At 44.7% G+C, this 22,963-nt stretch overlaps 1 protein-coding gene across 4 annotated transcripts in view; it reads left to right on the top strand.

The window, feature by feature from the left end:
• Window positions 1–22,963, top strand: part of wdr7 (WD repeat domain 7) — a 561,078-nt gene that overhangs the window by 223,595 nt on the left and 314,520 nt on the right. For all 4 annotated transcript variants that reach the window (XM_033033128.1, XM_033033119.1, XM_033033110.1 and 1 more), the window contains one exon: window positions 8,684–8,797. In XM_033033128.1, coding sequence (XP_032889019.1) covers window positions 8,684–8,797 — 114 coding nt within the window. The remainder of the gene's footprint in view (window positions 1–8,683; window positions 8,798–22,963) is intronic.

Below are 22,963 nucleotides of genomic sequence, written 5' to 3'. Positions count from 1 at the left end.
ACCAGTTATATAATTCCATACAACACCTCCAAGGGGTCTATATTCCACAGAGATACAAAGAGTACTTGTGAATAGACGTAAATTGCTGGAGAAACTCGGGCAGCGACTCTGGAGAGAAGGAATCACTCCCTCCTCTCCTTCTCTCTCTCTGCCCCTCTCTCTCTCTCTCTCCCTCTCTCCCTCTATCTATCTCTCTCCCCCACTCTATCTCCCTCTCACGCGCTCTCTCTCGCTCTCACTCTCGCTCTCGTTCTCGCTCTCTCTCTGTTTTTTATTTAACTCTGAAATTGAAGACACACAAAAAGCGGGACAGGCAGCATCTGTGAAGAGAAGGAATGGGTGCCATTTCGTGTTGAGGCCTTTCTTCAGCATTATGAGTTGCCCGTGCATAAAATTCGATCACACCTGTGTACCTCCGCGTGTGTGTGAGTAAGTGTGAATCGGCGTGAGTAAGTGCCAGCATGCACGCTCGAGAGAAGGGAAGTGTCCGCACTGCTCTGCCTCTGGTTTTTATTCCCAGTAAGTAGAATTCTTCCAACTTCCGTGGACCACCAGCTGAACCTAGCTCCAAAATAAATTCCAAATGTGAAACCTGAAACGATGCAACTTGATACAAATCCACATAAAAAACTTGAGGGAATCCGCAAGCAACGAACCTTCATTTATATTCAACGAAAGACATTTAAAAAAATAATGAATATGCGCCCCACTCTTTCTGACCTGTTGATGTATAAATCTCCACATTATTTTGTAAACTGGACGTCAGTTGTTTGGTCTCATTATCAGGGGTATTCTACACCTCAGTGCATTGGATTACGCAGGAGTGGAGTATCTTGCCCGGGAGGTACCGGAGATAACAGAATTCTGCGGGCCGGATGAATATGGAAAAACGCCTGCGGGCCGGATGATTTTGGGTTACGGGCCGCATTCGGCCCGGGGGCCGTTGCCGACCCCTGCTCTAAGTCCTACGAGAATTTTATGTTTCAACAAGGTTCTATGTCATCCAAACCTATTCTAATAAGATAAGCCTCTTGAGGTCAATCCCGTAAAACGTCGGGGCATTGTTATCTTCCCAACACGGCAAGAGCAAACTACTGACTAAACGCCCGGTGGTGTCTCACGTAATTTGTTTGTAATTGCAATCAGATTTATTGTTTTCATGCTCCAAACCTACAGTAATGAATCATAAAACATTATGTATTTTCATAATTACTTGCTATCCCTTCACATTAACATCAATGCGAAATGCAAAGACATCAAATCCCTCTGAATACCAAGGTTTTCTTATTGCTTAACTTTAAAGAAACACTTTTTTTTCTGTAAAACGGGTAACTTCACATGTACCCACAATACATTTCTTCTGCGATAATCCTGCCCGCTCAAATAGCTTGCCTGTATCCTGTTTTTTTAGCTTCTCACATTTTTACTTCCACAATGTACTTCAGTGTTTGGTTTGCTTTGTTCCAACGGTTGAAATAGCTCAAACACCCACAAATTGGATTTTAAATTGTATTATATTATTATCAATCTTACTTATGACAAGGCTTTTTTAAACCCTGCTCCATGGTTCAGCACAGGATGTATCTCAATTTGTCATTGGGTTCCATACAGAAAGTAATTTGAAAGCACACCATGAACCCATCTTCAACATTTATTGCAGCAAATTTGGTTTCTTATTTCCAACTGATTCTACATATTGATTTTCTAAGCTAAAATCTTTTTTTCTTTCTATCTTGATCTTTTTGTTTATTCGGGAATGTTCTGCATTTTTCCATTTTGCTTGTCCAGTTTCCTGGAATGATCAGGTTCCACAGAGAACAGCATAATGTCTCACAATACTTGTACCCTATCACTAACACATTTGTTTTCCTGACCCTCACATCAGATGACACTTGTATCACAATCATGATGTCAGTTTGACGACCCTTTTTCGCAACTTTAATCTCATTCTACCCAAGGGCAAGGTCCTTATACTTCATTATTCAAAAAGGGCAATGGCCAAGGCACCTCCAACCATGATTTGTCTGACTCACAATCACGTCCTCATACCCATCACAAACCAGATCTGTACTATTAATTAATCGTACGGCTGTGGCTGCTCCCTTCATCAACACAAACGGCCTGGCACCTACTCTCCTTGATGCCCTGAATATCTGTCCAGACATTTTTGAACCCACTTAGAACGTAGAACAGTACAGCTTTATTTCTATGAGGAACATGATGCCAAATTAAATGAATGCCTTCTGCCCTCACATGATCCATGTCCCTCCATTCCCTGCATATTCATTTTCCTACCTAAAAGCCTCTTGAACAATCTCACCTACTTCCACCACCACGCTTAGCAGTGCGTTCCAGGCACCTACCACTTTTTGTATAAATCTTTTAAACTTACCCTCTGTCACTTTTAAAGCTACGTTCTTTGATTGAAGATAAGGTATGAAATTTATAATTCGCCAATTCTATTCCAATTAGAGTAGCAAGTGAAAAAGTGGGGTGTTAAAAGTATTGTGAAATTCTTTAAATGGAAAAGTGAGCTGAAATGTGAATTTGCTAAACCTAATTTTGTAGCAAAATAATTATGGGAACTAACTGACTAAATATGTATGGAGTGCAGTTGATATTGATATTGTGGAATATAATGCAAGTTAGCACTGTAATTGAGGTCTGATGTTCGGCACGGACTTGTAGGGCCGAGATGGCCTGTTTCCGTGCTGTAATTGTTATATGGTTATATGGTTATATGTAAGTATATGTAGCTGATTTGCTGCGAGAAGAAAGACAAAGGATTGGCACAAACAAAAATTGCACTTTTGTGGCACCTATGTGATAGGAAGATATTAACATATTGCAAGACATTTTGCTGTTGCACTACAAAGTTGAGAACTATTTTTTGCACTTTGTATCTTTCCCTCTGCTCAAGCTATTGTAATTGAGTTTGGCTTGATGGTATTTAAGTGTAATATCTGATTTGATTGGATAGTATGCATTGGATAGCATGCAAAAATAAACTTTTCACTGCACCTCAGTAATAGGGTCAGACAGCCATAGAGCAATGCAGCATGGAAACAGACCCTTCGGCCCAACTTAACCATGCCGACCAACAGTGACGTGGGTTGAGGTAAATGGCTGGGGAGGCACTGGCTAGTATCAGTGGTCCGGCCCTCCCTGTGTTGATTACCGCACCTCCCCGAGGAGAGAGTGGGTTGGAGCCGTGGCTGGGAGGGAGAGAGAAGAGAAGGGAGGGGGGAGAGAGAGAAGGGAGAGAGAGAGAGAGAGAGGGAGAAGGGAGAGAGACAGGGAGAAGGGAGAGAGAGAGCGAAGGGAGAGAGAGAGAGAAGGGAGAGAGAGAGAGAGAGAAGGGAGAGGGAGAGAGAGAAGGGAGAGAGTAATGTTGGCACGTTATAACCCGCAGCCGTCCCATTCTGACCGCCGCCGAACCCCCCACCACACCATTGCACCCTTCTTCACGGCGGCCCAGTGATGTCTCGGCTCTGACAATTCGAGGGATCTAACCGGTAACAACACTAAGAGCAGCCCCGGGCCGCCGCGCTCCCCGACTTGAATCTGAGCTTGAAAAATCTCGTGATGGGTTGATGTGTCCGGCGGTCATATTTTGGAGACTCCTGCCTTAAAAGAATAAAAACAAAAATGTACAGAAGTACAAAAATTGATGACTTTATTATTGTGATATGTATAGATCTATTAAAAAAAAAAATCTAATAACTTTCTAATGTACTGATAAAGTCTACCTTCCCAATGACCGTTTAATCGCCAAGTGGCGTAGCTTGCTCCGCTCTATGATCTTTGGTCAGCGCCGCCAGCGGTCGAATCCAGTGCTGCGCCGTCACTGCTGGAGCTAGCTAACGTGGAGGGAGAGTGATGTAGCGTCAATTATGTGGGCAGAGCCTACGTAATTGACGCTCGCTCGCTCTTCCTCCACTGGGCTCAAGACACGCCCCCTTGTGAGGCAGATGTGATCGCTGCCTCCCCTAGTACTTTTTCATTGCAGTTTTATGTGAGACCAGCGAGCACAAATTTAATATATTTATATGTGAAATATTTTACCTGGACTATGGAAGGTGAGGACATGTAATGAAGGGGTTTACAAACATTACATTGGTGACATACATAGAGATAGTAACAGGCACACACTTATTGCCCGCGCTCCAAGCAGTTTCTGAGGGGTTGCGCAATCAGAGGGGAGGCTCAGCTCGTCGCTGCCTCACCTCTCATCTCTCCCTGTATTTGCAGCGGAGCTGCGCAAATTTGGTGATTTTGACTATAAAAAATGATTAGATTCATATAGAAATGACATTTATAATACAGATCAGTGGAAAAATCTTTATATTGTATTTTATTATTATTTTTCTTTACTTTTCTTAACAGCTATTTTCATTGGGAGTATGACAGGTGAGGCTCTGCCTCCCCTGACCGCACGTCCCTGCCGTCTAAGATGCCTGATCTACGCTATTCCCCTTGCCCGTATTAAAACATAGACCATTTTTAACCTTTCCTATCCATATACCTGGTCAAATGTCTTTTAAATGTTATTATAGTCCCTGCCTCATCTATCTCCTCCGGCAGTTCATTCCATATTCCCATCACCATCTCTCACCTTAAACCAATGTCCTGTGGTTCTTGATTCCCCTACTCTTGGTAAAAGACTCTGCACCAACTCTATCCATTCCCGTCATGATCTTGTACACCTCGATAATGTCACTTCTCATCCTCCTACGCTCCAAGGAATACAGTCACAGCTTGCCCAACCTCGCCCTATAAAACAGGCCCTCAAGTTCTGGTACTATCCTTGTTCTATGTTCTAATGTACCGATAGCCTACCTGACCACCCTATCTATCTGTGACGCCACCTTCAGCGCACTAAGTACCTGCACTCCAGATCCCTCTGCTCCACAGCACTCCTCAGAGCCTTGCCATTCATTGTGAAGGTCCTGTCCTGATTTGACTTCTGCAAAATGTAACACCTCACACTTATCTGCATTTAACTCCATTAACTATTCCCCAGCCCGCTTGCCTAGCTGATCAGGATCCTGTTGTATTCATTGATAACCACCTTTGCTGTCTACAGTACCACCCACTTTTGTATGATCTGCAAATGCACTAATCATGCCTTGTACCTTCTCATTCAAATATTCAAATTGTTGAAATAATCCACCAAAAACAATGGACCCATCCCTTGGACACCCCACTTGTCACAGGCATCCCACTAGCCACAGGCCTCCAGTCTGAAAAACAACCTTCCATTATCACCCTCCGGTTCCTTCAATGAAGCCAATTCTCTGTCCAGTTGGCTTGCTCTCCCTGGATCTCATGCAATCTAACCTTCCAGAGCAGCCTTTCATGCGGAACCGTACCAAATAACTTGCTGAAGACCATATAGATGACGTCTAGAGCTTTGCCCATGTCAAGCTTTTTGGTTACTTCTTCAAAAACCTCAATCAGATTTGTAAGACTTGATCTCCCATGTACAAAATTATGGTGCTGATTGCTAATCAGCCCCTGTCTATACAAATGCATATATATTTTAACCTTCAGATTCCTTTCCAGTAACTTGTCTACCACAGCTGTTAGGCTCACTGGTCTATGATTCCCAGGTTTTTTACTTGCAGCCGTTCTTAAATCAAGGCACACCATTAGTCACCCTCCAGTATAATGATTAGTCATGTCTAATGATGATTTATATGTCTCAGCCAGAGCTCCTGCAATTTCTACTCTAGCTTCCCAGAGTATCCTCAGATTTATCAGGCCTGGGACATTTACCTTCATATACCTTTGCACGTTCAGCACCTCCTCAACCGTAATGTGTACTGATCTCAATATTTCCATTAATCATCCCTTCCCCAGTTTTCATAAAACGGAGGAGAAAACAGAGGAGAAATACTCATTGAGGACCTTGCCCCTCTCCTGTGGCTCCACACTAAGATGACTGCTTTGGTTCTTGCAAGGCCCTATTCTCGCTCGAGTGACCCTCTTTCCCTTAATGTCTGTTTAAAATCTCTTTCATTTTCCTTCATCTGCCAGAGCTATCTCCTGCCCCTTTTGTGTCCTCCTGATATCATTCTTAAGTATGCTCCTCAGTTTGAAAATCTCCTCCAGTGATACACTTGATCCCAACTGCCTTTACCTGTCCCATGCCACCTTTTTCCTGACCAGAACCTCAATTTTGTTCGTCATCCAAGCTTCCCAATTTCCACTTGCTTCGCCCATAACTCTAACAGGAATATGCATGTCCTGAACCCGGACGTTCCTTTGATCGCAAACAACCTACTCCAATCAACTTGAGCAAGTTCCTGTCCAATACAATCAATGTAATCCTTGCCCCAGCACAGAATTTTTAACTTATTGGCCCACCCTGTCTTTATCTATTACTATTTAAAATCTAATTGAAGAGAGGTCGCCGGTCACAAGATGCTCGCCCATGGACATTTCAGTCACTTGCTCTTCCATATTTCCTAAATATAAATGAAGCTTTGCTGACCCATGCAGGGGCCACTCCATAATTCCCAAGGAAACTTTCCTGAACACATTTGACAAATTCCACCCCACCTAAACCTTTGGCTATGATATCCCAGTCTCAATAATGCCCCTGTCCCATTTAGGAAACCGGAACGGAAACCTCTGGAGACTTTGCGCCCCACCCAAGGTTTCCGTGCGGTTCCTGGAGGTTGCAGGTGGTTGCAGGTAGTGGAAGCAGGTAGGGACACTGACAAAAACCTCCGGGAACCGCACGGAAACCTTGTGTGGGGCGCAAAGTCTCCAGAGGTTTCCGTTCAGGTTTCCTAAGTGGGACAGGGGCATTAGGAAGTCAAAATGCCTAACTATGACAACCTTATTAGTCTTGCAGCTGCCTGCAATCTCCTGGCATATTTGTTATTGTAATTTCTGTTGTCTGTTTGGGGACATAGAGTTCATTGCCAACCAGGTGATCATCCCCTTTTTTATTTCTCAGCTCCATCCATGTAACCTTACTCGACAAACCACCTGTAATGAATGCCATCTTGGGTTACTGCCGTGCCATACTCCTTAAACAATAAAGCAACACCCCCTCCTCTTTTGCCTCCAACTCTATCTCTCCTGTAGCACATGTACCCTGGAACATTAAGCTGTCTGTCTCTTAATCGGGTTTCTGTAACGGCTATAATGCCCTAGCTGCATGTACCTAGCCATGCCATACGTTCATCCACCTTAACTGTCAGGCCTCTCACATTAAAATAAATGCAATCCAGAGGAAGAGGGTGGCGCCGCGAGTCGGCAGCCTCGCCAGCAGCTGTTCGTCCTTTCGACTTTTTTTTGTTTTTAGTATGTCTAGCAGTGTGTTTTGGTGGGGGCGGGGAAGGGGGAAACCGTTTATCAGTCACTTACCTCGGTGGAATGCGACTTTTCTCCTCGTCGCATTTTCGGCCTGCCTCGCGGCCTAACAGCTTGGATTGGTGCGGCCTCTCCCGGAGTCGGGCCCAGAGCCTCAGCAGCGGGATCAGCGCGGACTTTCCATCGCGGAGCCGGGCGATCCCTTGCTGGGGGTCGCCAGAAGAAGTGCTCCGATCGCTGGCCTGCGGCCTTTAACATCGTGAAGCCGCGGTCTCCGGTAGGAAGCGGCCGAATTCAGAATGGAGGTCTGTACATCAGGTCGTCCTTAGCGGCGACTGCGGAGGGTTCATGGCCCCGACCACGGATGAACAAAGGAGGAGGACTGACTGAACGTTATTGCCTTCCACAGTGAAGAATGTTGATTCCACTGTGGTGGATGTTCATGTTGTATTCTATTGTGTATTGTGCTCTTTTTGATTGTATGGCTGCCCTCACATCTATCCAAGGACCCCAATGGTTAGACGGACGTTCGTATACACCTCCTCTAACTTCATCTACTGCATTTAGTGTTCCCTATGTATTCTCCTTTACATCCATGAGACCAAGCATAAACGAGGCGACATGTTCGGTCTGCCAAGGGCTGCTGGATCACCTGGTTCCTCCCCTTCACATTCACATTCCCATACTGATCTTTCTGTTCTGGGCCGCCTCCATTAACACAGTGATGTCACAGGTAAACTGGAGAAATTGCACCTCATTTACTGCTTGGTAGCTTACAACCTAATGGTATGAGCATTGAATGTTCCAATTTTAGGCAACTAACCAGAAACCCACCCTCCTTCCCTGTGGCCGCCTGGATGCGCACCCATGTCTTCCCTCTCCCCCTCCCCCCTCCTCCACCCCCCCCCCCCCCCCAATTCTCATCCACCTATATTTCACAATTTGTATATTTTTGTCTTCTCATCTTTGGCCTTCGTCTGACTATCTACCAATCATCCCATCCCCCCCACCGATATCCAGCTATCACTTGCCAGGCTTTGTTCTGCTCCCACCTCTCTTTCAGCCGTCCCCCCCACCACCACAGCGTGAGGAAGTGTTCCGACCCAAACCCTCACCTATCCATAATCTCCAGCACTTTCTGTCTTTTTACACATTGTATAAACGAGCATCTTCAGTTCCTTGAGTTTCCATTATTGCAACTCATTGGTATAACCACAGCTTTCTATTTGCCTTGCTTTGGGTATGTGTAGGGTCAATTCTAAGTTAAAATATATGTGGCAATATATCAGATTTAAGGTAAAAGATCAGATTTAGCTAAACAAAAACATTGTTATAACTTCTTTGGGTTTCTTTTTAGCTGGTACGACAACAGAAACTATCCAAGCTGTTGGTGGAAGTTCTGAATTACAAGGGACAGATACCAAAGTCCAAGAAGATGAACCTGACCTAGCAGACGATGACATTAGTGCAGGTGAGTCATTGTGTTTTCAGATATGTAATAGGTTTGTTAAAGAGTATTGTTTTTGTTTTTAAAGAAATGAGTTAACCGATGCATGTGAAATGACAGCACTGCATCGCTGCCCACTGAGTTATAAATGTTTGCTCAAATTTGACTATGCAAAGTAATCATTCCCAACTAGAAACATATAATATTTGCGATTTGTTTTTGGTCATTTATTTAACTGAATTATAATATCATATACTTCTTAGCCCCCTGTACATTTTTTGCAGTATTTTTTAACAAAAGTTAATTCTAATAATGTGTTAATACCAATGGCGTCATTCTGTTCAGAACAGATCATTTTCTGCACAAACGAATCTGCCCTTAATAGCTTATCTACTAGCAATCAAAAGTTACATCTTTTCCAAGGTTTTGATCAGGAAGCGAGTTAATTGGAATTGACAACAATAACCAAAGGAACATAAATTCCAGTATACTCCAGGATTGAGCAGAATCCTTGTTATGCTATTCTGGTTCGGGCAACAAAGTGTATCACATATTGAGTGTGTAATCTGCATAGGCTTCTCTCTATTATTGTTTGTTAATTTCTGTAATTTAACTTTTAATGTAAATACTTTTATATATTTTTTAAAGTAATCCATATATCTCACACTCTCACATACCATTTAGTTTTAGTAGCTTTTTTAGAAAATGCTAAAAATGTTATAGTGTTGGTAACAGAGAACTTTGGACGTGCCTTCACAAAATTAAGCTTGAAAGATATTACAATTTTTCTTTTGCTAAACCAGAAATGAGAATGGGTACATTTATTAAGATCTATCCAGCATATGTTTAATTAAGACTGTCGGATGCAATGCAAGAAGGCTGTTCTTCAGCAGTTCGCTGCAATGTTTCACTATTTGAAATTGCAAAGATGTTTACATTTTATTTTAAGGAATTTCTATCATTCCCACACTTATAAAATTGCAAAAGTTGCCAAATGTTGCTTATCATGGAGTAACACATGCTGAAGCTGAGGCTCACTGAGGCTCAAATGACAATAAAATTGTATTGTATTGTAAGTTGTAGCTAAAAAAAGTGTTTTTAAAAGTTAATGTAAAATCAGATGAGTCTGATGATTTGCACTCAGAACTGTAGGTTCTGTCTGAAACACCAATCAGTTGAAATTTGCTGAATTCATGTCCTTGGTGTTGTGCAGTGAAGGACCATATGTGTAATCCTTGGTGTTAGCTGAAAGAAATGAGATGAAGTTCAGAGGAACATACAATCAGTTTTGAAAGTTGGAAAATCGGAGAGTAGGAAATCTAAAATATCAGACAGTGGTGCACATATTCTTTGCAGGGTGAGATGGACAGACAAATTGAGTCACCAGTGTACTACAGATATGGGTGTCTCGAACTCTGACTACAGATATGGCTATTGCCACTCTGAGAAAATTGCCACTTTCATTGCATTTGACTTCTGACCATGATATTCTGTTGTCAAGAAGAATGAGAAAGTGATTTTGCTTGATGGTCATTTACGTGCATTATTTCTCTTGGTTCCAAAAGTACGTTGAATTGATTTGTTTCTTGATTTACAACAAAGGCTTTTACATTTTCAAAGTGATGCTCCCAAAACCATTGACTGCTTTAAAGCCAGTATTTCATGATTTTAAATAATTTACTTCGGCTATGTAATAAAGCAAAAAATGGTATAAACCCAACTTGTTAATGCAAATTGGTAAAGGTAAGTTAATATTGAATGTTTGCCTTGTGAACATAAACTGAATTGCAGTGTACGAGAGGGAATTGAGGGATATTATCATTATTATCATTATTATCATTATCATCCTTTATTGTCATCTTGCAAAGCAACAGTTGTACAGTGCAAAATGAGAAGACGTTTCCCAGGGAATACCGGAGCATCGCACATAAAAACTTAAACATTTCACGCATAAAATAAAAACGATTAAAAAAAACAATCCAGTTCCTGATAAAACAGTACGGATAGTTTAAAAAAGTGCAGGTAAAAACAGCAACATTAAAATACAAGTAAAAACAGTCATAAAATGTCCAGGGCAGCTGATTTAAGTGGCCTGAGCCAGTGCCAGAGTTATTACTCAGTGCCAGTTATTAAATTGTCAGTGCAAAAGCAGCAGAATCAGGTGGAGTGACTGTTTAGCAGCCTCACAGCCAGTTTAGCAGTCTGGTTGTCCGGGCTTTGATGCTACGGTATCTCTTTCCTGATGGCAGGAGATCTAGATGTGTGTGGAGTGGGTGCAGTCTGTCCTTTGCTATGCTCAGTGCTTTTTTCAGGCAGCGGCTCTGGACTATGTGCAGAAAAGAGTTGGTCTTGGCTTCATGCATGATATAGATAGTGTGTATTGTGGGCTGAAGGGCCTGATCCTGTGCTGTACTGTTCTATGTTGTATCCAAGTTTGAGCCTGACTCACTGCGTATCCGAGTCTACGCTTGGTCTCTGCAATATGGGGTGAAATGTGAGGACCAACAAAACTCTAACCTTCTTCTGTCTGGAGGGGGGGAGGGGAAGTGAGAGCAGAACGGCAGGACGCAGAGGAGACATGTGTGAGGAATCCATCTATGACAGAAGGACATTTAATAAAGAAAGAGGATTTCTTTGATGTCCTGGAATTGAAAGCCTTATCTTGCGAACCGATGTGGTGAAGGAGGAGAAATTGGGGGTAGAAGATAGCTTCTTTGCAAGAGGCGGGCGACTGAAAGTATAGTCCAGATAACTGTCGGAGTCAGTAGGCTTGTACTAGATGTTAGATATTCTGTTCCCTGTGATAGAGATAGACAGATTAAGAAAGGGTAGAGAGATGTTGGAGATAGTGAATTTGAGGTCAGGGTGGACGTTAGAGGTAAAGTTAATGAAATCAACGATTTCATGTAGCGGAGAATGAGTTGGGGGATGGTGCCAATATACGCTTCTAACAAGGACTGTTCAACATAACCAACAAAAAGACAAGTATAGCTGGACCCCATGTGAGTGCCGATGGTTGCAGCTTCAACTTGGAGAAAGTGAGAGGAGTAAAAAGATAAGTTGTTGAGGGTTGGGACATGTTCCACCAGGCGGAGGTGAGTGTTAGTGGAGAGAAATTGATTGAGTCTCTGTTCAAGGAAATACCGCATGGTGTCCTGGATCTCCAATATTTTGCAGTAGAAATAAAAATTGGAGTCAAGATATTTTTATTGCTGTATTGCAAGACTTTAAAAATATTGTAGTTTGAAAAACTATGATAGAAGTTCAAGATTTTGAAAACATTGTAAATATACAATACAATCAATACAATCAGTTTTATTTGTCACGTACATAAAATGTAAGTGAAATGAATTTGCCAGCAGCAGTACAATGAAAGAACACACAAAAACACACTAAAAATTTTACACAAACATCCACCACAGCATTCATCACTGTGGTGGAAGGCACAACATTTGGCCAGTCCTCCTCCATTTTCCCTCGTGGTCGGGACCTTAACCCACTGCGGGCGTCCAGATGTGCAGACAAGGTAAAAAGTCCAGCTAAGCCCTGAATCGGTGCTTCCCTACCGGAGACCGCGGCTTCAGGTTGGTGTAGGCCGCAGGCCGGCAGTCGAAGATCTAAAGTCCGCGCCGCAGCCAGAAGCACCGCAGACCACAGGGCCGGCGGTCGAAGCTCCCCTCCAGGGATCCCCGGTGAGGGACTCCGCTCCTGATGGTAAGTCCACGCCGCGCCTGCGGTACAAGTTGGCCACTGGCCGGCAGTGGGAGCTTCTTCTCCCAGGTCCCCAACGAGGGAACCCAGGCTGCGGACGCCGCGCCGGCTGGAGCTCTGCAGACCGCGACTTCAGGCTGCCGCGGGCCAGCGAACGGAGCGCGACCCCCGGCAAGGGCTCGCCCGCTCTATGCCGAGAGTCCACGCTGCGCCTGCCGCTGAAGCCCTGGTGAGGGCTCGCCTGCTCTACGCCGAGAGTCCACGCTGCGCTTGCTGCTGAAGCCCTGGGCACGTCTCCGGGAAAGGCCGCACCGATCCTTGCTGTTAGGCCACGGGGGAGACGACATGGAAAAAGTCGCCTCTCCATAGAGAGAAATATAACAGTCAAGATGACACCGCTAACATTCCATGCAAGCTTACTTATTATCCTAATGTAAAATTTGCAGTGATTTCATATTTTTTTAAGTGTACTTAAAACTGTGCATATCGAATGCTGCCACTTCACAATCAAGTAGTTATGACGTGTACCACCGAGGTATAGTGAAAAGCTTTTGTTGTGTGCTAACCAACCAGCGGAAAGACAATGTGTGTGGGAAAGAACTGCACATGCTGGTTTAAACCGACAAAAAGCTGGAGTAACTCAGTGGGACAGGCAACATCTCTGGAAAGTAGGAATTTGTGACGTTTCGGGTCGAGACCCTTCAGACTAGTCAACCCGAATCATCACCCGTTCCTTCTCCCCAGACAATCGAGCCATTCACAGTGTACAGATAAATGATAAGGGAATAACGTTTAGTGCAAAGTAAAACCAGTAAAGTCTGATCAAAAATAGTCCGAGGGTCCCCGATGAGGTAGATAATAGTTCAGGACTGCTCTCTGGTTGCAGTAGGATGGTTAAGTTGCCTGATAACAGCTGGAAAGAAAGTGTCCCTGAATCTGGCGGTGTCCGTTTTCATACTTCTATATATTTTGCCCGAGAAGAGGGAAGAGGGAGAGTCCTGGGTGCAACTTGTCCTTTATTATTCTGCTGGCCTTGCCGAGGCAGCGTGAGGTAGTCAATGGAAGGGAGAAGTTGGTTTGTGTGATGGTCTGGTCTGGGCTGTGCCCACAATTCGCCGCAATTTCATGTAGTCTTGAATGGAGCTGTTCACCAAGCCATTCACCAATAAAATGGAGAGAAACGTGCCAAGATTAAGCTGTGTGGCAAATTACTACTCCAATGCATTGTATCAATTAAGTCCAATTGAGTTTGGCTTGTTTGACGAATTTGAACTTTTTATATATTCCCGTGATATGTATGTCAAATGTTTTAACAATGTCTGGAGATAATCATTAACATAAATCCAACTCAATAGCAGATTGGTATAATCTCAAATATTAATTCAGTCGTGCAGTCTTTGGCCAAAAAATGGATGAAATATTACAAAAGCCTCCCACTTTAGTGTCATATACAATCTTACTAGTCATGCTATCCACATTCTCATCCGAATTGTAAATATAAACAACATTGGCCCAGCACAGATCCCTGAGGCACAACACTAGTCACAGGCCTCCACACCAAAAAATATCCTTCCACCATCACCCTTCGGTGCCCATTAATCCAATTCTGAATCCAGTCGGCCAGCTCTCCTTGGATTCCATGCAACCTACCTTCCAGAACAGCCTACCATGTGGAACTTAATCAAAGGCCCTGCTGGTGGATATAGACAGGTAACTTTTTGGTTACCTTTTCAAGAAACTCAATTGGATTTGTAAGGCACAAAACCAACTGACTATCCTTAACCAACACCTATCGATCCAATTTCAGATATCTTATCTTATCCCGTAGAATACTCTCCTGTAACCTGCCTATCACAGATGTTTATGCTTGTGAGTGTTGCTTGAGTGTATGTTCCTTGCGATGATGCTGCAAGCAAGATTTCCCTGTACTTGTACCTCACCGTAATTTTGCATTAAACTCATTGTTTCGTGAAATTGCCCCATCTTCCTCATTAATCATCGTTGAACTCATCATGATGCAGTCTGACGAAGTGTCTCGACCCGAAAGATCTGTCTGAAGAAGGGTCTCGACCCGAAACGTCACCCATTCCTTCTCTCCAGAGATTCTGCCTGTCCCGCTGAGTTACTCCAGCATTTTGTGTCTACCTTTGATTTAAGAGAGAGTTAGATAGAGCTCTAGGGGCTAGTGGAGTCAAGGGATATGGGGAGGGCAGGCAGGGGTTATTGATAGGGGACAATCAGCCATGGTCCCAATGAATGGGCTTGAAGGGCCGAATGGCCTCCTCCTGCACCTTTTTTCTATGTTTCTAAACCAGCAACTGCAGTTCCTTCCTACACATGATGATTTAAGGTTGCTACTTAACAGAATAAGATATATGTTCTCATAATGTTTATCAATGTCTGCCAGAAAAGGAAATTTATACGAAAGGGCTACATTTTGAAATTGAAGCTGTAAAAATGTTATTTTATTTTTCCACTCCAATTTCCTATCTGTATTAGTCCATTCTTTCTTTTGCGTTATACCTCTGATACTTCTCATACTCGCAGCTTATTTTTGCACGCTAGTTTTTTGTTTTAGCCCTCACGTTCCTTTTTATTCTGTTCCTCGCCATTCTCCTTCTATTGTCCTTGCATTAGGTTTCTTTTCTCTTCCAAAGTGAAATTAACAGTGCAGAATTGTGATGGGGGTATGCTGAAGTCTTTCAGTTGCGATGATAAATTAGGCCCGTTCATTGCTCTTGGGTGGACAAAAAAAACCTGACACTTTTTCCCAGTGCCTGGACAATATATCACCCCTAATCTTCATGACTCAAACAGGGATGCTGGTCATTATGAACAGGTTATTTGGTCTTTATGTAATTAATGTTTGTGAGAACTTGCTGCCTGCAAAATGACTTTTTGCACCTCCAACAGTAAAGTGTCTGTCCATATTTCTGTTGTACCTTAATGATGTCGTGCCAGGGGACAGACGGCATGAATTTTAAAATCATGTTTATTAAATGACAAATTTTCTCCTGTCTTCTACTGCTCCCTTTCCTGCAATGCACTGATAGTCCCAAAACAACTTTGCTCCCTCCTCCCCCACTCTCCACAATGCCAGGGTGGGTTGAAGCATGTTTCTGTGTCACTGGTCTGCACCTGACTTTGTTCTTAATGCTTTTTATCAAGCGGAGCTTAAATTCACCAAAACGATTCAAAATCCATAATTTTGTAAGTTTAGTGATGTCTGTTATGGTTTTGGTTGCAGTTAGAAACATATCCATGTCCTTTATATTTTTTCCTATCTGTTATAATTTTTCATTTTCAATCTTATTCTTCCACAACAAATGCTTCTTGTGGAAATAATGCTGCTTTCGTTAAATCGTAGCTTCCTCCCGTTCCAACGCACATGCAATGAATTAGAATTGGTGTAATAAATCTCAATGTACTTTCTTGTGTAAATGTTAAACTCTGTCAAACTGGTGTTAAATCTGAAGAGCAGGAAATCTTCTGCTTTGTGTAAGACAGGGTGGTGATTTAATGTTTCCGACTACATTAAAGTTCTTAGATACGATGCTGATGGTTCTAAGAAGTAATTAAATTCAAATTAAAAGGTCCTTTGACCATTGTGTGACAGGTTCACATGAGGCCGCTTAGGGAAATTCAGGTTGACAGAGTCTGAAGCATGCTGTTGGGCTTGTCTAAGCTCCATAAATGGAGCCCAGCAGGATGTTTGTCGATGCCTGACTTCTTTGGTGCAATCGTGGTATCCAGCAGTTTACAGATCTGTTTGCTTGGATCGACAGATGGTCTCATCTGTTACTTTCAGTCCTTGCAAACTATCGCAGAATGCCTCATGCGCAGTTAGGGGAAGGAAGGTTATGCATAGATGCACCTGCCCCTTGGGCTTGGAACCAGTCAGTTTTCTTTTCAGAGAGTACAAGGCAGACTGTTGAATGTGAACAAAGCAGAACAGATTGATGTGGTTTATGGCTACAGCTGTTTAATGCACATACTTCTAGAGATTTGCATCTATTTGAATTACATTTCAGTGTAATTTTTATCAATTAATAGTGAGGGCTGAGAATTTTACTCAGAGTTTGATATTTAACTAAAAGCTTGCTAGATGCAGAAATATTTGTGAAACTCATCCGAGTTTTGGCTTATTATTGTGCCAAAGCTACTGTTTTGTTGTATGCTTTGCTTGAAAATTTGAACTTGAAACCATGCACACACAATGCATTCTTACGATAATGTGGACCTTCAAGCAAGTTGAATTGAATTGAATTGAATGAATTTTATTAGCCAAGTATGTGTACATACAAGGAATTTGTGCAGGAAAGAACTGCAGATGCTGTTTTAAATCGAAGGTAGACACAAAATGCTGGAGTAACTCAGTGGATCAGGCAGCATCTCTGCCTGCAAGGAATTTGCCTTGGTGCTTTGCTTGCAAGTAACAACACGATATACAGTAAACAATTAAGAATAAACCATTATAATTTAAACATGTGAAGAATGAAGTAAAATACCAGAGTAAAAGGAGGCTACAGACTTTTGGTTGTTGAGTAGAGCTACTGCTCGTGAAAAAAAGCTGTTTTTATGTCTGGCTTTGACAGTTCTGAATCGTCTCTCAGAGGAAAGTGATTCAAAGAGTTTGTGGCCAGGGTGAGAGGGGTCAGAGATGATCTTACCCGCTCGCTTCCTGGCCCTTGCAGTGTACAGTTCGACGATGGGGGGAAGGTTGCAGCCAACAACTTTCTCGGCTGATCGAACGACGCGCTGCAGCCTCCAGATGTTGGTGGTTGAGCCAAACCAGACCATGATGGAGAAGGTGAGGACAGACTCTATGATGGCAGCATAAAACTGGACCACCATTGCCTGTGGCAGATAGTGTTGGGCCTTTTTGACTGTGGAGTCGATAGTGACCTCCCATTTAATGTCCCTGGAGATGATGGTTCCAAGGAACTTAAATTGCTCCACAGATGTGACTGGTGTTATTGATGGTGAGTGGGGGGAAGGGAGGAGGTACTCTCCTAAAGTCTACAATCAATTCCACTGCTCCAGGTTGTTTTGATGGCACCAGGACTCAATCTATGTCACTTCCTGTCTGTAGGCAAATACCTCCCCACACTGGATCAGTCCAATTAGTGTTGTGTCGTCCGCAAACTTGAGAAGCTTGAGTCTGTGGAGGTGCAGTCGTTGGTGTAGAGCAGTGGTTCTTAACCTGGGGGTCGTGACCCCCATTGGAGTCATTTGGGTTTTTTCCAGGGGTCATGAAGGGGTCATCAATAACATCAATTTGTTGAGCCCATTTTTAGGAACCTAACAAAGGTACATACCACACACAGTATTCTGTTCACGTATGTGATTACGTATACGCACACGAACTGTATGAACCATGTCTGCCAAGAAGCGCACGCATAGAGAAGCATTTCTCAAGTTCGGCTTCACAAGCATTGTTCAAAAATCCGTGGTCAAGCCGCAATGTGTTATCTGTGCCAAGGCTTTGAGCCACGAGAGCATGAAGCCCAGCAAACTGAAGATCCATTTGGAGTTTTGTCACAGTGACCTGGCGGGGAAGGACGTGGACTATTTCAAATGAAAAGAAGCCGCACTCAAGGGTTCCCGTGTCGATTCGACGGGTCACTACGTCATCAAAATGAAGCAGCGCTGGAGGCTTCATACCAGATTGCTTATCGAATCACACGGACTAAGAAACCTCACACCATCAGTGAAGAGCTTATCAAGCCATGCCTTCTCGAAGCAGCGATGTTGGTGCTGGGGGAACAGCAGTCAAACAAGTTCAGGCAGATTTCCCTTTCGAATGACACAGTCAAAAATCTAATCTCAGATATGAGTAATGATATTCTGCTGCAAGTAGTGAGCGTGGTGAAGAGCAGTCCAGTGTATTCACTGCAACTGGACGAGTCAACAGATGCTGCTTCATGTTCCCAACTGCTAGTCTACGTTCGTTACCTCGACGGAGAAGCTATGAAGGAGGAGTACCTTTTCTCAGAGCCATTGTCCCACTACCACTCAGGGAGAAGATGTGTTCAGAATGCTGGAAGCCATTCTCATCAAACATGAGCTTGGCTGGGAACGACTTGTCGGGGTGTGTACGATGGGGCACCTTCCATGGTCGGATGCAGATCCAGCTGCAAAACCTTTGTGAAGGATGTCGCTCCCCATGTCTCCTTCGCCCACTGCATGATACATAGCCATGCTTTAACGATGAAGACCCTCCCTCCTGGTCTTCGAGAAGTTTTTTCAGATGTGGTGAAGATTGTGAACCCCATTGGAGGGAGCGCAACAAACTCAAGAATCTTCAAAGCAATGTGTGAAGAAATGGGCGCCGATTTCACTGTTCTGATATTCCGCACAGAGGTGCGCTGGCTTTCGTGTGGTAAAGTTCTCAATCGTATGATTCAACTTTGATAGGAAATAACGCTGTTCTTGGAGAGAGGGTGTACCGAGAAGGAGAATCAGCTTCATGAAAAGATGCAGGATTAACTGATGACGTTTCGTGACGAAGTTTACTTACTTGGCTGACTTCTTCACCGAGGTGAATTCCTTGACCCTGTCACTCCAAGGAAACTTCCCAATGCTACACACGGCTCGTAACAAAGTGGCAGCGTTCAGGAAGAAGATTCACCTTTACCAGAGAAGAGTCCAGGACGGTGACACGACTATCTTCCCTGAGATGATGACTCTCCTGGATGCTACGCCAGATGCTGAATGCCACTTCCACGAGGAGATCTCAACCTACCTTCTGGCAATTAGTGAAGCCATCGAACTTTACTTCCCCGGACTGGACGACTGCTCTCGTGATGAGTGGATCGTCCGACCCTTTTCCGTTGAAGACGGTGCCATCAGCAATACTGACGTGGCTGCGAAGGTTGAATTTTACCGAATTCGTGAAGATGCGCAGCTCAAGAGTGACTTCATGGCGAGCTCGCCACCATTTGGCTGAAAGTGAAGGACTGTCCTGTCCTTTCGAAGAAGGCCCTGACCCTATTGGTCCAGCCCCCCTCAACCTATCGCTGTGAGGCTGGATTCTCAACCATGGTAACTCTGAAAACGAAGGCACGCAATAGGCTTGTGATCGGTTCTGACATGAGGTGCTGCCTGTCGAGCATTCCTCCTCATTTTGATCGCCTGATGGCTGCGAAGCAATTTCAGCCATCCCATTGACTGAGAATTGGCAGACATGTTTTAATAAATCGGGCTGGTTTTTTTTCAATTTTTGTTTCGGGGTCACCGTACTGACCAGGAATGCCTGATGGGGTCGTGGGGCCAACAAGGTTAAGAACCACTGGCGTAGAGAGAGTAAAGGAGAGGAGAGAGTTCGCAGTCTTGCGGTGCTCCTATACTGAGCGTCAGCGGGTCTAGGATTTGCTTTCCCAGCCTCACATGCTGCTTCCTGTCTGTCAGGAACAGTCAACTGGGAGGGTTTGGAGTGTAGTAGCTGGCACAATGGTGTTGAAGCAGAGCTAAAATCTACAAACAAAATCCTTGCATAGGTCCCCTGGTGGTCTAGGTGCTGGAGGATGAAGTGCAGGCCTAGGTTGACTGCGTCATCCTCTATTGGCCCGGTATGCAAACTGCAGGGGGTCCAGCAGGAGTTTTGTGATATTTTTCAGGTGAGCCAGCACAAGCCCTTCAAGGGTCTTCATGATTACAGAGGTCAGTGCGACAGACCTGTAGTCATTAAGACCAGTAATCCTTGGCTTTTTGGGTACAGGAACAATAGTGGGGACTTTGTAGCAGGCAGGGACAGTGCAGGTTTGCAAGGACTGATTGAAAATGTCTGTGTAGACTGTTGCCAGTTGTTTGGCATAGAGCTGAAGCGTAGAAGGGGAAATATTGTCTGGTCCTGAGATTTACGTATTTTCTGTCTCCTGAATAGCTTCTCCGCCTCCTCAATTTCTCCCTCTCCCTCTCCCTCTCCCTCTCCCTCTCCCTCTCCCTCTCCCTCTCCCTCTCCTCTCCCTCTCCCTCTCCCTCTCCCTCTCCCTCTCCCTCTCCCTCTCCCTCTCCCTCTCCCTCTCCCTCTCCTCTCCCTCTCCCTCTCCCTCTCCCTCTCCCTCTCCCTCTCCCTCTCCCTCTCCCTCTCCCTCTCCCTCTCCCTCTCCCTCTCCCTCTCCCTCTCCCTCTCCCTCTCCCTCCTCCCTCCTCCCTCCTCCCTCCTCCCTCCTCCCTCCTCCCTCCTCCCTCCTCCCTCCTCCCTCCTTCCTCCTCCCTCCTCCCTCCTCCCTCCTCCCTCCTCCCTCCTCCCTCCTCCCTCCCCCCTCCTCCCTCCCCCCTCCTCCCTCCCCCCTCCGTGAGGACCTGTTTTGGGTTCTGTATGTGTTCTTCCTCTGTCCGGCTGGTGACAATTATGTCATCCAGGTAGGCGGCTATTTACGGAATCCCGGCAACCAGATTGTCGACCAGTTTCTGGAAGATGGCCGGCGCCGGCGCCAGTCCAAACGACAATCGGTTGTATCTGAACAGCCCCTTGTGCGTGTTTAAAATGGCCGGAAACTGGTCAAGAATCTTCTGCATGTTGTTCTCGCACTTGCTGACCATCTTGCAATCCGTGGTAGATACAATGCCATAGTTGATCCATCATAGATCAAGGCGTTCATGTCAAGCTTGAAAGCATGGATCCAGTCGATGGCGCACAGGGATGTACCTTCTTTACCAACGCTGATCAGCGGCAACATCTGTGTCATACCATTACAGGAAACGGCGACAGTGCATTTGCCTTTCGTGGGAATGGGCTTCCGTCCGTATCCGAAAAGGCGGATGTTGGCCGGTTTTGAGTTTCGGAGATCCGATCCTCCCGGATGTCCTGAACCACTAGCGATACAGCCGCACCAGTGTCCACCTGGAACTGTAGATCGACGTTCGAGAGCCGCAGCGAAATCCTCGGCTTGTCGGTGATCGTAGACACCCCGAGCACTTCAACGGAAATAGTCTCTGTGATTTGGTCGACTGTGTTTTGCGCTTTCTTGCCCTTTCTCAGCTTTTCTACGGATTGACACACTGCCTGGAGATGACCTTTTCGGTAACAGGCATAACAAACGGACTTGATATACAGTCACACACAGTGATGATGAGCAGTCGAGCCACACCGGTAGCAGCGTTTCGATCCTCCCCCCACAGGGGGACGGCTCTTCTGAAACTGTCCCACCTTCTCCGGATTTGCTCTGGGTCGATCAAGTGGTTTCTGGCGTTGCGGAATCTGGCATTGTGGACGAGTCTGACAAACTGTATGCACCTCCTGAGGGAGCTGCGACGCTGTTTCGCTGGCCATTTTGTGCAGTTCTTTACTTAGCCGCTCGGCCATCTTAGCATACTGTAGCACATTCTTCAATGAAGTGTCCAATTCCTTGAGAATCGCCAGCTGGATGAATGCGTGCCTGCAGCCCATGACCAGTCTATCCCGCACGCAATGTCTTGGCACTTTTCAAAGCATTGAGCTTTAAAATCATATGCCTTTGCCTTGGTGCGAAGTCCGGCAAGACATTCGGTAATCGATTGCCCTTCCTGTTGTACCGTCCTGTAGAAATCAAGGCGAGCTGCGAGGAAATTTCGAATTTCTTCGAAATGCAGCTGCAAAGCCGTTGTGATTTCAGCATATGAGGCTTCAGTTACTTCTTCTGTAAATAAACTATATACAAAAACATCTCCCTTTGTCCTGTGCAACGCCACCTGCTGAACAGGAGCAGCAACGGGTCCTCCCACCCCACACAGTCCACCAAACATCACAGTATCTTCATTGATGATACAACTGCTGATGGTAGTAGCATAATGAATTCTGAAGTGTATACACATGTCCTATCTGCTCAATTTCAAACAAATGCCTCAAAACTCATTGGCCGGTGGTTCATTCTACGGCAAGACAATGATCCCAAACATACTGCTAAAGCAACAAAGGAGTTTTTCAAAGCTAAATAATTGGGGAAGGTGCGACCTGTACAGAAAGGACAGGTTGCACTTGAACTCGAGGGAGACCAATATCCTGGCGGGGAGATTTGCAAAGGCTACTGGGGAGACTTTAAACTAGTATGGTTGGGGGGAGGGACTCAAATTGGGAAAACTAGCAGTCAGTGTGTGAGGCAGGAGGCCGAGAATGGTAGCACTCTGACCCAAAATGTAGGGGAGAGAGAAGAAAAAGACAATAAACAGAGAATAAGAGAGGGTGGGTTTCTTAAATGTGTATATTTTAATGCTAGGAGCATTGTAAGAAACGTGGATGAACTTAGAGTCTGGATAGACACCTGGAAGTATGATGTTGTGGCGATCAGTGAAACATGGTTGCAGGAGGGCTGTGATTGGAAACTAAATATTCCAGGATTTCGTTGCTTCAGGTGTGATAGAATTGGAGGGGCAAGAGGTGGAGGTGTTGCATTGCTTATCAGGGAAGATATTACAGCAGTGCTATGGCAGGATAGATTAGAGGGCTCGTCTAGGGAGGCTATTTGGGTGGAACTGAGAAATGGGAAAGGGGTAGCA

The sequence above is a fragment of the Amblyraja radiata genome, chromosome 1 (assembly GCF_010909765.2).
Source record: "Amblyraja radiata isolate CabotCenter1 chromosome 1, sAmbRad1.1.pri, whole genome shotgun sequence".
NCBI classification, from domain to species: domain Eukaryota; kingdom Metazoa; phylum Chordata; class Chondrichthyes; order Rajiformes; family Rajidae; genus Amblyraja; species Amblyraja radiata.
The sequence above is the reverse complement of the archived record's forward strand: the minus strand, read 5'-3'. Positions and strand labels throughout refer to the sequence as shown.